Source organism: Festucalex cinctus, chromosome 3 (assembly GCF_051991245.1).
Source record: "Festucalex cinctus isolate MCC-2025b chromosome 3, RoL_Fcin_1.0, whole genome shotgun sequence".
In the NCBI taxonomy this organism is placed as follows: domain Eukaryota; kingdom Metazoa; phylum Chordata; class Actinopteri; order Syngnathiformes; family Syngnathidae; genus Festucalex; species Festucalex cinctus.
Window position 1 is genome coordinate 22,270,415 of NC_135413.1, and position 15,638 is coordinate 22,286,052.

Consider the following 15,638-nt stretch of genomic DNA (forward strand, 5'->3'; position numbering starts at 1 on the left):
AAAAAAATATTCAGTAAAACAGAAAAAAATATTCAGAAAAACAGGAAAAAAATACTCAAAAAAACAGCTAAATTAGTCAAAAAAACAGATTTTTTTTTTTAAGTCAATGCAATACACTTCCATAAGTATACTTGAGTGTAAGATAAAATCCAAAATGCTCAAAAGCAAGAATTTATGCTAACCAGAAAACAAAGCTCAGTATGTTGTTCTAAAATCGTTCATCTATTTTTCGTTTGTGTGAAAAACTAAAAAGTATAAAAGCACAGTAAATGATGTGACAGCGAGGCCTCCGTGTTAATTTGTCCTCTCTCCATTCCATCAGCGGCAGAAATATCACCGTGTATTTTACTCCAAGCTGCCTGTGCCAGATTGGCCAATTAAGAGGAGAAGTCCAAATGAAGCAGGAAGGGGATAAGAAGATTGGTGCAGTGAGGCAGAGGGAAGGCGTCTCAGACAGCCGACTTACAAAAGAAGGGTCTTCTCGGCTGTTTTTTTTTTATGTTTCTCCGACTATAATCAACTCCATGGGCCGCATATTACAGCTCGCGCGGACACTGTGGTGATCGTCCTCCGTGAGAAGGAGAGAACACAGACACAAGGCGGGCTTAGCGACCGGGGCCCGAGCTTTGGGCCCTCCCCGAACTACGACAGACGGGCTGCAGGCGAGCCAAGATCAGCTACTCAACAGGAAAGCCTCGCTTGCGTCACCTTCGTCTATTTTTGGAAGCGCTGCACCCACCTTTTCTTATCTTCAAAGCCATCTCATTAAAGTGCAAACTGTTGCACCCTCACCTAAACCACTCACAACATTGGATAAGGGATATGTATGTTTTTACTATTTTCTATTGTTTTGATAGTGTTTCCCGGGACTGAACAATTTTGAACAATATTCTAATCCACAAATATCCAAATCCACAGGTGTCGAACTGCAAATATGCGTGTTGGACTGGACATAACACCACCAAGGAGCATATACTGTATACTGTAACAGTAAAGGATCTAAAATGGATCCTTGAGGTACACCACGTTACTTTATAGACTTTTGTCGAGCCCGTATAGAAACTTACCATAAACCTTCTCTCACTGAGGTAGGATAAAAAACATTTGGCATGATTTCAACGTATCTTTTAAAGTATGGTTTGAAACTCATTATGGTTTAAAAGTAGGGTTTTTAAACCTAGGGCTAAGGTTTTAAAGTGGCAATAAAATAATTGGTTAAAACATTTAACCGTCAAAATGTGTGACCTCAGTTTTCAAAGTACGGTTTCCAATTACAGTTTCAAATTATAGTTAGGGTTTCAAAAGAGGCTTTTAAAACTAGGGTTAGACTTTCAGAGTTGTAGTGTAATGGATAACAGTAGCTATAAAATTATGGGTTAAAAAAATTAAACAGTTAAAATGTTTGACCTCCAATTAAGATTTAAAACTATGGTTAGGGTTTCAAAGCAGGGTTTTTAAAGTAGGGTTAGGATTTTAAATAGGAGTTCAAAGTAGGATTAGGGTTTAAAAATGATCAGCTCTCAAAATGTATGACCACTTTTCAAACGTGGGTTTTACATTATGGTTTCAAACTATAGTTAGGGTTTGAAAGTAGGGTTTTAAACTAGACGTAAGTTTCAAAAGAAGGTTTCAGAGTATGTGTCAGGGTTACCTGTTTGACATCTATTAAACATGACACAGAAAGGAGAGAAGACACTCAGTTCAGGGCTCGCAAGGAGAGAGGAGAGGAACTGACTGATACAATTCACTCCTGCACTCTGAAGATTCCTCTCCTCACCCTCTCCATTTATTTGGTTTTCCACACCCCTCGTTACATGGGTGTTCCAAACCTAAAAATGCAAATGAAGGCACAGTTGGAACACGGTGTACTTGTTTGTCTATGTGTTGTGCATGTGAGTGGAAGATTGCTGAGTACGTGTGGTGAAGTTTGCAATCATTTCTTAACAGAAAACAGGCGACCTCAGCAGACTGGCTCGAACCATTCTGCTGCGTTAGATGTTGTGGTTCTTCAGCTTTTTGAGTCATCGTCAAATAGCCAGGCTATGTGAATGTGAGTGGGAACAGAGCAAAGCATTCTTCATTGCAGCAAATGTATGATAACTTATTTACAATTATTCCTACAGTATGTACAGGGTTTCAAAGCTGGTCACAATTAATAGCAGTGGCTCAAGTATTATTGTTTGAAATCAATTAAACTGTCAAAGTGTGTGACCTCAGTTTTTAAAGTAGGGTTTTTATTGATAGTTTCAAATTATGGTTAGGGTTTCAAAGTATTGTTTCAAAAGGGGATGGGGTTTCAATCTAGGGTTTCAGAGGAGGGTTTCAAGGCTGGCTCACAATTTATTTTGTATAACAATAGCTATAAAATTATGGGTTACAAAATTAACTACAAAAATGTGTGGCGTCAGTTTTCAAAAAAGAATTTTAAATGATGGTTACAGGTTCAAAAGTAGGGTTTTAATTTTTTTATTTTTTTAACTTAGAGCTAATATTTGAAATGAGGGTTTTAAACTAAGCTCAGGGTTTCCCAGTTTGTCACAGTTGACTTTTTTTTAGTGTTACTGGTCTCCCCCACGTACATTTTGTGCTGCATCATAACCGAGACTGGCTGAGCTTATTTGCGCTCGTCATGTCCAGACTGCTGCTGCATCGATGGACAATCCCATGTTGGTCTGGTGACAACTACAGCACTGATGCGACTATAACTGCAACCAAAATCACCGTCTGGCCTTCTCCAGTCATATGCAACCTCTGCAAAAGGGATCATTAGAAATATGAAATACGCCAGCGATATGCGCATTGTTTGTAAGAGAAAAGAAGCAGGAAATGAGACTGTCACTTTCAATGACGCAGGCGTTTCCCTCAAGTTATTTTTGCGGACGAAGATAATGAAGCGCTCCAGACTTGGCATGACAGCATGTCAAGCTAAGAAAAAAAAAATGCACTGAAAGCAACAGCTTGGTAAAGATAGGCCCTGCAGACTGGCAGCCTTGGACAGATGGGAGGGAGGGAAGCGAGTAAAAAGTGGCGGTGAAGTTATCATACTGTGTATTTGAAATGTCCATGTCAGATCTCAGGCACAAAAACACAGCGTGAGCAATAAAAGATTAACATCTCAATGTTTCATAGTTTGACGACTGTTTTACTTGGCTGAGTTAATTTGAAGGGGAAAAAAACGCACAAGGGAATTAGATTGTCTGAAAAATCACACAGATATTCAGCTCAGGCTGTTCTGCATTTTTTTTTTTAATACACCAGAGGGTGTCTGAGATGATAATGCGATGTACATGTAGATGTATCGTACACAGATGGTGAGTGTGGACATTTTCTTCAAATTAGCATCCTGCCTCTGCTCGACGTTTTTATCAAGATGTCAATGCAAATTTCAAACCATCCATCATTTTTATATAACCTCCATTTTATAGTCTGAGGCCAGTGTGGCATTATACTGCCATCCAGTGGCCGAACGTTAAATTGAAGGTTAAATCATAGTTAAATGCAATAAAGAACAACAATAGCAGGAAAAGAAGCCAGAATTTAATATTTAATAGCATGTCTAGTTGTCAGCATATTTCCTATGGTAGCCCCCAAACACCATATGAGTAGTCCACGGGCCTGTTCTACAAATTGCTTGTCAGTAATCGAACATTGTGATTTCCAAGAAATGTCTTATAAGTGATCATTTCAAAATAAAAGGACATGCTAAGACGTAGGCTATTTTATTTTTCTTGCAAATATTGTGAGAAAATGTTGACAAGTTTGGCACTTTCTGGTAATATTGAAGCGATACTTCACTTATTTAGCCATTTTTGGCAGTCAAACATTAATATTTTGCCTATAATAAATTTGATATTTTCATTATTTTTCATGTACAATTAGTACTTTAAAAACACATTTTGCAACTTGCTTACATCACAAGGGCTCAGGTAACCAATCACAGGTCAGCTTGTGAATGTCACATGACCAAACCTAAAAAACAGGTGAGCTGTGATTGGTTACCTGAGCCCTTGTGATGTCATTTTCAGTCAACAGCAAGTTGCAAAATTTGTTTTTAAAGGTACTAATTGTATGTGAAAAATAATGAAAGTATCAAATTAACTATACACAAAATATGAATTTTTTATTGCTATAATGGGCTAAATAAGTGAAGTATCACTTTAAATGAGAAACTGTGGTGGTGCAGCTGAATATAATTATAAATTCAAAAATAACTAATTAAAGGTAATTTAAGCAAATGTGTAATTTTAGAAGTGTGTAACTAGTACCCGCCAGAAGTATCTGTCACTCCGTACACTTGCGCATTCTAATGAGATCCATAATTTAACCTAATGATCAATTTCGTTTTAATTTGAATTTGAAAATGTAACAATATGCAAATTATCTCACTGGATTCTTATCCTGCGTTAGCACTCTTTAGTGATGTAGGCTGATTCAATTCAGGACAGTTGTTTTCAAATGCTCGTCTGCACTCATTTAATAAAGATTCACATCAGTGTCCACTGCAAATCACATTTCTGACAACTTCCAGTTGAGTTGCGTTCCATTAAATCTCAACGAAATCCGTCCAGACAACGTTTGCCTCTTTTATTTGTGCTTACAGTGCCGGCCGGTTTGCCCCGAGGACTTTGTCATCCATCAGTGTATCCAATGACGTTTCCATTACTGTATGGTCTCACATGGCTGAGCAGGAGCGGACGGTCGTGATGACTGAAAGGCTGTGACTGACCACCAACAACTCTCATGATCTTCTTATGGGGAGAGAATGTGGTTCGCAGGGTGAAGAAGGAATTGATATTACATTGGTGACGGTGAGCAGTGGGATTGGCTACGCAGGTGGTTCAAACCACTCCTATTAATGCGCGTGATTGGGAATTAAGGTGCCTCGCTGAATATGGGCCATAGGAAGCAAGTCGTGTGAGATTAAAATAAACTTTTAGACAAGCATGTTGAAAAGGTAAAGAGTAAAGACTTGCACGAATTTAAAAATTCAAAGGTCACATAACTGTAGAAAACCTCCTTGGATGTTGCTATGAGGAAAAGAATAACAAATTGAAAAGATAGATAATTAAGAGCCCACAACAACTTCCAATGAGATCAGAGGTGAGCTGCAAGGTGGTCTCACAAGTGGATTTAATCAGACGACCAAAAAAAGACTCCACTGTCAGCAAATCATAAAAAAAAAAAATTGGAATTCGCCGAAAGCCTTTGAGGAAATATTCTCTGGGCAGACAAAATTGGAGCTTTTCAGCAAGTCACATCAGCTACATTTACAGATAGAAAAATTGAGCAAAATATTAAATGAAAGGACACTTTTCTGACTGTGAAAGTCTCGCTACTTTCTGGGGCTGCTTCCTACAGCCAGCATTGGATATCTTCAACATGTGCAAAACACATGAAAACTTAAGAGGGGGGGCGAATCTAGAAGGCAAAAAAACGGTATTATTATTATTATTATTATTATTATTATTATTATTATTATTATGTAGAAAGTAAAAAACAAGGTACTATGGAACCATGATAGCAACAGAAACAACAATGTCATAACTAGGGTCATGCAACGGTTATGCTCACTGTCATGACTAGGGTCATGCAAGGGTTAGGTTTACTGTCATGACTAGGGTCATCCAAGGGTTATGCTTACTGTCATGACTAGGGTCATGCAAGGGTTAGGTTTACTGTCATGAATAGGGTCATCCAAGGGTTATGCTTACTGTCATGACTAGGGTCATGCAAGGGTTAGGTTTACTGTCATGGCTATGGTCATCCAAGGGTTATGCTTACTGTCATGACTAGGGTCATGCAAGGGTTATGTTTACTGTCATGATTAGGGTCATGCAAGGGTTATGTTTAGGTCATGACCATGAGGTTGTGTCTGTTTTGAACTGATGTAAACAGCATCTAGTTTCAACTGGTAAGACGCGATCTGATGTCAGAAGCTATGTGATGTCAGGAATCTTTCATCTCTTTATCTGGTCAACATCCAATCAGATAATTCCATGTCAGTCCTGTTACCCACATGTCTAGCCACAACCAATCAGATCGATTCGCTGTCTATATAAGCCTGTCGGAGGAGGGTGTGTTTTTGTCAGATTATTACCTCTGTTCCTCTGTGCAACTCCACGTCCCGAGTTAGCTTAGCGTCTCGTCTAGTCAAGTTTGTTCTACGCCTCTATGCGAATAAAGAGTGAAAATCTTATTTGGGTCTGCGTTTTTGGGATTAAACCCCAGAACATAACAAACAAAGCAACCCTTAATGCTGCATTCGAGGAAGGTGGGAAGTCAGAAAAATTCCACTTGGATTCTCCCAGTTACAAACTCAAAGCGTTTAAGGAAAATGTAAACAACAAAGCTGAATTCATTGAATGGTTTACTATAAATGCAGTCAGTCAAAATCACGTTGTATTATGTAAAGTTACTTTTTTACTTTAAATTTAATTTAATCCTTTTTTCCCTCGACTTTGCAGCTCAGATTTCCAAGTTCAAAGGGGTGTTCCGTGCACATTTCCTGGTATGAAATCAGAAAAGTCCGACGTCCCACCGTCTTCAAATGCAGCATTAATACATGAAAACTGATGAGACAACGAGACACACCTGGACAAGACAGGAGTAACTGGAGGGATCTCATTGGTTGAGACAAGGGACCAGGAAGACGAGAACATGTGGAAACAAAAACCTAATGAGCAAGATGTGAAAAACGGAAAAAAACATGAAGCACAACTCAATCTCATCAAAACAAGTCAACACAACAAACATTTGACAGTGGATTGTGCATTGACGACATCATGTTGATGAAATTGCACATCTCTGTCGAGACTCTTGCAGTGGAAAGTGAGGGAGCCACTTGCTGGTGTTCACTGACCTACATAGGACGTGTGAGAGTAAACAAAAAAGTGAAATATTGCAAGGGGGTGCGACACAGATTCCCACAGACGTCTGTGGCCTGTCGGCCTCTCCCCCTCACACAGCGCTGAACTCAGATTGAAGCCCCACTCACTTTCTTGAAAGGCAGAAAGTGGGTCTGGAAAGGCTGCCAAAATCACTTTTTTAATCACAACGACATAAGTTATAGCCATGTTGAATTTACTTCGTCTCCGTCCACCGCTACTGTTTACTACTTGGCTTCCGCACATCACCTTTTTTGACGTCACGTCCGCTCTTCGCTGATTAGTTCTTTCCACTTGTCTGTTTGGTCAGGTTTGCCCCGCCTCTAAAGCAGCCACAACAGCTCGGAGAACTAGACTAAGTGCAATTTCTGGAGAAATTGCGTGGGAATGCTGAAACCTGAATGCTAACAGCTGAATGCGAAGATTTGAATCTATGTGGAATGCTTATGAAGTAAATTGAGAGATAAATTATGAAATGATGACCTCCTGATTACTGGACAATGCACTTTACCAACTGTGCCAACAAGCAGTATCAAACACCTGGTAATGATGATAAGTTATATGTATGGAAGTGGGCGTGGAATGTGACACTTAGAAATAGTTCGATGTCTCTACCTTTGAAAATGAATGGGGAAAAGTTGATATTTAACGTTAAATTGTGCGAATACTGTACGAAATGTGGAATCGGACGATATATATATCCCGGGAGGTGTGAATTTTTTTAAGCAAGTTGAAATTTGAACAGTGTAAATCAGAAGTTTTATGTGGGAGTTGTTACATGGCAAAAAAAATAAGTGTGGAGAATAAAAATCCCAATAACACATGTGGGAATGCTTCAGCATTGCTTCAGCATTCCCACAACTAAAATTACTTTGAGTAAAATTTACTCTGAATACTTTACTCTGTTTAGAGCCGGAACAAATAGATTCTGTTTAGACTAAAATTTACCCTACAGAATTTACTGTACCTGATCAAATATGAAGCTATCAAATTAATTATAGACACAATATTAACATTTTTATTGCTGAAAATGGCTAAATGAGTCAAATATTCCTTTAACATTTTTCTTGCAGTGTAAAAGAAACAGTTCTCCTTACATACACTAAAAAAAAAAAAATACATATTACTTCTGAATATTTAGCGATAATATGGTGCCATCTCACACCAGACTCTAACGAGGACAAGCAAGCGCTATAGGAAAAGGACGGACAGTGAAAATGAAAAATGAATTTGGCTGCATCTTGATATTTCATGCATGCCCCTTCATGTGTGAATCTTGTGTTCCCTGGATGATAAATATTCCAGCAAAGCAATCATCAGATTGAGTGTGCTGGGCAACACCAGCAGCAACGACAGACAGACACATGAGAGTACGCGGCGGCATGAATATTTCAGCGTGCGGATGAATATTTCACTCTTTCAATGAGAGGAGAAAAAAGATGCGAGGATTGCGTTACGCTGAGAGCCCTCCATGAATAATGACTGTGGGGATGAGAGGAGGACATGTTGGCGTTCAGAGACACAGAGGTGCGAAAAAAAAAAAGAAGAAGTATACAAAGTTGATGATGGACCGGAGGCCGTGACCTACAAGGAGGTGCAGCGAGTGAGGAAAATTTAGAATGGGCTGCTTGTTGCTTCCTGTTTAAAGGCACCCTCCATGTGGACTTGCCTTTTATGGTGAGGCAACCTGCAATCTGCCTCACACAGCAGTGCTTACACGACGCTGACACCGGGAAGGGGCTCGTGTGTTTAGCACGTCATAAATATTTTGTAGACCTGAATCCAATACGCACTTTTACACGGTTGTCTTGAGGTGTGCCGCTAGCTACACAAAACAGACGCGGACCTCGATGAGTGTACACTGTCAGAAAGAAAGACTGGTACACTAGGACAGTATCTCCCAACCTAATTGAGCCTAGGCACACATTTTACATTAGAAAAAACCCACAGAACATCATCACCTTCAGAGTAAGTCTTATTCTTTTGTATGAATGGCAACAGGTGGATTCATTGGTTAATTGTACCTTCTGCCATCTAGTGGACGAGCATCGCATTGTTCTTCCTGTCGCATGAACCAAAATACATTATTTACTTGAGATATCAATATCATTTTTTACATGATCCCGACACTTGTATCTCAAATCATCTTTCCCCATTGACATGAATGGAAATGTTGCTAATCCGTTCTAGCCTTCTCTGCAAATTTGTTATTAGTGTTTTTGTGGGAATGCTGAAGCATTCCCACATATGTCATTGTGATTTTTATTCTCCACACGTTTTTGCTGTGTAACAACTCCCACATAATACTTCCAATTTACACTGTTCAAATTTCAACTAGCTTAAAAAAGTCACGCCTCCACGTGATATTTATCACCTGATTCCACATTACTTACAGTATTTGCTAAATATAACGTTTAATATTAACTTTCCCCCATTCATTTTCAATGGGAAAGACATTGAACTTTCTTCAAGTGTCAGTGTCCACGCCCACTTCCGTACATATAACTTACCGTCATTACCAGGTTTCTGATACTGCTTGGTGGCACAGTTGGTAAAGTGCATTGTCCAGTAATCAGGAGGTCATAATTTCACAATTTATCTCTCAATTTACTTCATAAGCATTCTACATGCATTCAAATCTTAGCATTTAGCTAGCGTTCAGCTTTCAGCATTACCACGCAATTTCTCCAGAAATTGCACTCAGTCTAGTTCACAAAGTTTTTATACTTTCTGTCTGTCACAGTAAATTTTGTAGAGTAGATTTTACTCTAAACTGATTCTATTTAGTCCCACTCTAGAGTACTCTACAGAATTTACTGTGATTATGTGGTTGAACCGTTTGTGATAAAATTTCTTGTTAAGATGAATATTTAAGATATTGAATTATTTTTTGTTGTGGAGTCCATTTCTATAGTAATGCTAGATTCGAGGAAAGTCGCAAGTTGGACTTTTCTGACTTCATACCAGAAAGTCTGGAACTCGAGTTGCTAATTCGAGGTTGGTGGAAGGATCCTGACTTCACTGACAAACAACTGAGGTCAAACTGGGACAATCTGAGCGAGATAAATCCGACTTCCCACCTTCCTCAAATGCAGCATAATTAAACCCACTCACTATTGGATTTCAGGGTAACTATTTGAACCTTTATCTCTTATATTAGTGCCATGGCAGGTACAAACTTGTAAGAATGAGCATTTTATTACATTTCCAAACCTAGCTACTTTGAATTAATAATCAATGACAGTATTTTTAATTAGTTGGAGAATATCTCTGAATGTTCCACTTAGTGTGGATATAGCTCATCTTGCCAGAACAAAAATCTGGTTTTCCTTCTTTATTGTGACTGCAACTATTTCACACGAGCACCAAAGTAGTGACAAGACATTTTACAAAAGCTACAGTGATGACATTTTGTCCTTTTTGGCCACTAGCGGGCTTCCTTTATTAGAAGTAATTGACAATGACTTCCTCAGGTGGGCAGCAATTTAATGACACACGCATGTGCGCGCACACACTCACAGTTCTGCTCTGCTCACAGTATCTTGAGATGAAACTCACACGTTTATTTTCACAGCTCACAAGAAATGTCAAGAGCCTTGTTGTGCACCTGCCTGCAGATCCTCTCAGTCTGGATGGAGGTTTGACCTCACGCCTCCATCTTGGCGTCCACGTCCTCCTCATACTCGTAGTCCACGTAAGCCCTGTCGTACTCCAGCTCCTCTCCCTCGTACTCCAGGCCCTCGCCAATCAGCTCCTCCGTCTCATACTCAAACGCCTCCTCGTCGTCGTACTCGAGGACCGGCGACCCGGCCTCCTCCTCCTCGTCCTCGTCCTCGTCATCGGCGGCCGGTTTGTAGCTGTTTTTCAAAATGCCGTGAATGATGGGCTCCTCCCCCGCCAGGGCTTCCTCCTCTTCCTCCTTGCGCCTCCTCTCCTTCCTGGCCTCTCGCTCCTCCAAGAACTCTGCGGCGCCTTCGCCGACCACCATCACCTCCTCGCCCACTTTCGGAGGCTCCTTGACCGGATTGTGATCGTAGGAGAAGAGGCGGAGTGATCGAAGGCGCTTCAGGCTGGGGAACTCGGAGATCTTGTTGCGGTCCAGGTCCAGGATCTCCAAGCCCTCCATGCTTAGGAGGACTTTGGGGAATGTCTGGAAGCGATTCCCATAGAGCCACAGGCCCCTCAAAGAGTCCATGCGGCACAGGTCAGGAGGCAACGTTTTCAGGCGGTTGTCACCAATCTGCAGGGATTTGAGGTTGGGGAGTTCGTACAGCTCTTTGGGAAACCACTGGAAGTAGTTGCTCTCCAGCCACAGGCAGCGGAGGCTCCGCAGGTTCTTCAGCTCGTGCGGGAGCGTCATGAGGCGGTTGCTGCCCAGGTAGAGGCGACTGAGGTTAGCCAGCTGGCAGATGGCGAGGGGAACGTCCTCCATTTTGTTGAAATCCAGGGCAAGAATCCGCAGACCTTGAAGCTGGCTGATGCCGTCGGGAAGCCCGCGTAGGCTATTCCCACAAACGTAGAGCTTCTCCACGTGCATCAGTCCGCAAACACGAGCGGGTAGGCGCTTAAATTTACGGTAGCTCAAGTCCAACACTGGATCGCCGCTCTCCAACAACTCATCCACCCCGAGTGGAAGCTCTTCCTCCACTTCTTCTTCTGTTTTCTTCTTCTTCTGCACTATTTCCACCTCTTCGCCGTCTTTCTCCTCCTCCTCGTCCTCCTCCTCGTCTCCCTCGCCCTTCCCGGAGGAGTTGCCCATTCTGTTGGCCCCCCTGACTCTGTGCTTGAGTCAGAGCGGAGTCATGTGATGTGATGACAGACCAACTTAGTAGCTGCTTTTGTTTTGAGCTTGCAAAAAAACATCACCCCTCAGGCCAATTAGATGTCGCCACGCCACATTCAGCTAGGCGTTTCTTTCTGCCTTCATCTAACACAATGCGGAGTAATACAAATAGTAATAGTAGTAATAATAGTAGTAGTAGTAATAGTAGTAGTAGTAGTACTGAAGGTAGTCCAGCTCTAATATATAAAACTCAATTTTGAGTTGACTCTTTGCCAGTCTTACGTTTCTCGTTCTCGGTTGTTAATTTAACACACTTTTTAGGTCACATGATCGCCCTTGCCTATTAAAACAGGTTAAAAGCACCACCTTAATACATTAAATTTTCCCCTACTGTCCTACTTGCGGATGAGCCCAAAGAGCGATCAGCTTGGTGAAGAAAAAAAAACACTGAAAGGAAGTTAATTCCACATTAGAATGAGGCTGAGGTCCGTCCAAAGGTCTGATCCACAATGGAGCAAGTAATTGCACTTTTTAGCAACACTGTAAAGCCGACTGCAAGGCTCGTCCTGATGTTGCCCGCTTGTTGTCATCAGTGAGGAGGTTCAAATTCACAAATGTTGCCTCCCCTTCTATCTCCCCCTTCCTTCCCTCTCCCCCACCGTGTAACCGGAACGGCTGGGCATCAAATCACATTGTTAAGTGCATGAGTATGTGTACAAAGTAGCCTCTTTAGAAAAACTTGCTCTAGCTCATGCTAACATTTGTATTTTTTTTATTTTTTTTTAAAATAAAAACAAAGTAAAAGTTAACACCAAACTAACTTCAACACTAAGGTTGGCTAAAAATTATCATGAATGAACTATGGCAGATTTGGGGAGTGCCAGTTTGGAACCTGATAATGATACTCGACGCTGCATGTCATTGTAGCGCTTACACAGCGAACTTGACAACAAACAGCGGAATTATTCTTTATAAACGAGGTTAAGTGCTTGCTTCAAGCTGTTTATTGACATCCCCAGTTGAAGTTCAAACACAAAACAGATAATTATGTAATGTATATAACCAATATAGCTGTTATACTTACACAAAAAAATGCACACAACACAAAACTCCATATGCTAACAAAATTAGCATCGATCTTGTTGTAGTTCCAAACCTTGAAGCAACAGATATTTGAACACAAACATTCCAGAAACACATGTAGAGAGACGATATAACAATATTCAAAAGCGTGGGGGGGAAAGACCAATATTATTGAAGCTTACTGAGTTTTGAAATTCTTCATATGTACGTCTGTATTAAACCTCCCTCTGCTAACTGTTGAATTATTCACATTCCATCTAACTAGGCTACTTCTGTAGGTTTTTGTCATTGAAGTACTATATTTTGGAGTGCTATTTTCCCCATTAAAAACGTCACAGAGATTTTTGTTGGTGTTTTTTGTGGGGCTGGAACGGATTAATGGCATTTCAAGTAGCATTTGTACATTTAGAGAAGTAAAAGATGGCCTCCAAAGATGGCCACTGTTTTGTCTCACAGGTTTTTATTGACCTGTTAAAAAGCTGTGATGACAATCTCTGTGTATTCAGCTACGACACAAAACTGGCACATAGTGCAACAGTCTTTGACCAGCATCAATTTTGTTGTTTTAGCAATGTCATAATGACCACACGTAACTATTTTTGCAGGGCACAGAATGTGTGAATCGGAACACACGCTACGCTAAAATAGTAGTCATTGTCAAAACTGCAGTAAATATGTGAATGAAATACAATTTTAGGCCATAAATGTAATACAGTCAAATGAAAATGAGACGGACAAAGGAAATTAGCATTGAAATTGCAATAGTTATAACCCTTCAATCAATGGATATAGACAGACAATACAATATATTATTCATCCTCTTTAAAAAAAAAAAAAAAAAAAAACAAGACGAATTATTAGTTAAACTCTTTTTTGTCATATATATATATATATATATATATATATATATATATATATATATATATATATATATATATATATATATATATATATATATATATATATATATATATATATACATATATATAATTCTGCCCCCTGGTGTCCAAGGAAACTTGTGTGTTATGACTGCATGTTTTAATAAAATCTATAAAGCAACTGTTGAGTGCTATTTTTCTTTCAAGTTACACACATTGTTATTGGTGGTTTTTTGTATCTAAAAAAAAAAAAAAATCACCTTAAGGATTTATTTAAAATTATGTAATTATTTATTTACAATATTAAAAATTTCCTATTTAATGGAATGGTCCTCCTATGTACGGGTCAAAATGACATTTGTAAAAAATAAATAAATAAATAAATAAATAAATAAATAAATAAATAAATAAATAAATAAATAAATAAAAATAAAAGGTTGTTCAAACAAAGTCAGAAGTGACCTGGACTTTTGCAATAAAGGGTACGCGCATATCAAAATGACATCTTCCTTCCTTCCAGAGCAGACCACTGTATAAATGGGTTACGACTGTGAAGAAAAGCCTGGCAAAGCTGCTGGGGTCAGATGTTCAGCACCTCAGTCTTTGAAGCGGCCCTGAGAGGAGGCGGGGTGCCGAGGGGGCTTCTGGCTGCTTGAGGATAATACCGTCTGATATGCTGATTTGCTGATTTGCACATTTCTGCTCCACATTGAAAGCGCTCTGAAATGACTCGGCCCACTTTGAGCAGCAGACAGACAAGACAGCTGAGGTCAATGAATGTGACTGTAGAGATGAGTGCAAATGAACAAATGATGCCATGCCAAATAGCCATACATCCATTTTGAACTCCCTTTTTTTGTGATATCAACTTGTTGTAAATGAAAGACCTGTTAGCTTACTGGCTAACTACATTGTGGTGTTCAAACTGTTGTCATTTTTAGTGTGACAAATGTAGTTGTGAGTGGGACAAACATACATATACACAAGCAGATGATTGACAATTGTTGGGTCCAAGCGTTACTCTTAACGTATCACATATATAAATTAGATCATCACTCAGGATAATCTCTGACATCAGCCGACAATCAGGCTTTTGATGACTTTGACTGGAGGGTCAGCCGAGTTGTCGCTGTATGTAGACCCCTTTTGTTCGGTTTTCATGCCAGTGAGCTTTGATGGCAAACCTCTTTTAATGTTGTGTCACATAGAATTTGACTTCAGAGATCTCAAGGAAGGACCAGAGTTCGCCGGGATTTTGAGAAGAAAGGAGCTTCAGTACATGAAGCAGGGGGGTACAACCATAACAAAGCTGAACGTAGGTTATCAATCTCACATTATTGTCATTGACAAACATAAGAAAATGTTCATTTGGTGTAGATTTATTTAACTTATTCATGTTTCATCTTTAAATGTATGCTACAGCATGAAGAAACAGCTAAAGTGTTGAATTTTATATTAACAAAGAACAAGGTCATTGTGCTTTTTAAAGTGATTGACACTCTAGATTTCATCTTGATCTTTGAAGTGATATTTTGTTCATTTGTTTTGTTTGATGACTGCAAACAGTGTCTTGATGCTTCCGAGCCGCAAATAAAAGTGAAGCGCCCGTCTGACAATCTCTCGCTTGTTCATTGAGCTGAGGGACAGCGACTCTATGAATCACCAAGCTTGTAATATAACCAGGACTGGACTGGCATTTTGACTTAGGCCCGCCGGCCCAACTCTACCTCGGATGTTTATTGGTTCAATTTGATCTCCATATTGTATATGGATGAATGGGCTGCTTCTTCTAAATTGTGGACTGGTCTCTCAGGGTAAAATGGAGTAAAATAATTGATTAGCACAAACATCATCCCTAAAGGACACCGGCCCACCGGGCATCTGCCCTGTATGTCAGATGGCCAGTCCAGCCCTGAATATAACCACACACATTGAGCGCTTTTATCTCACTCCGCCTTGTTACATATGCAGATGCATGTAACATGATTTGTTAATATATATTTTTAGGAC

The 15,638-nt window shown here is 39.9% G+C and overlaps 2 protein-coding genes across 2 annotated transcripts in view; one reads left to right on the plus strand and one right to left on the minus strand.

The window, feature by feature from the left end:
- Positions 1 to 4,706, plus strand: part of syt7a (synaptotagmin VIIa) — a 131,964-nt gene extending 127,258 nt beyond the window's left edge. Inside the window, exon 9 of the transcript XR_013282834.1 lies at positions 4,601 to 4,706. The gene's annotated coding sequence lies outside the window, so the exon portion shown is untranslated. The remainder of the gene's footprint in view (positions 1 to 4,600) is intronic.
- A 5,719-nt stretch (positions 4,707 to 10,425) lies between these two features.
- Positions 10,426 to 11,671, minus strand: lrrc10b (leucine rich repeat containing 10B). The gene has a single exon (XM_077518066.1). It carries the CDS (start codon positions 11,641 to 11,643, stop codon positions 10,531 to 10,533), a length of 1,113 nt encoding a protein of 370 aa, XP_077374192.1. The 5' UTR covers positions 11,644 to 11,671; the 3' UTR covers positions 10,426 to 10,530.
- Positions 11,672 to 15,638: the final 3,967 nt, after the last annotated feature.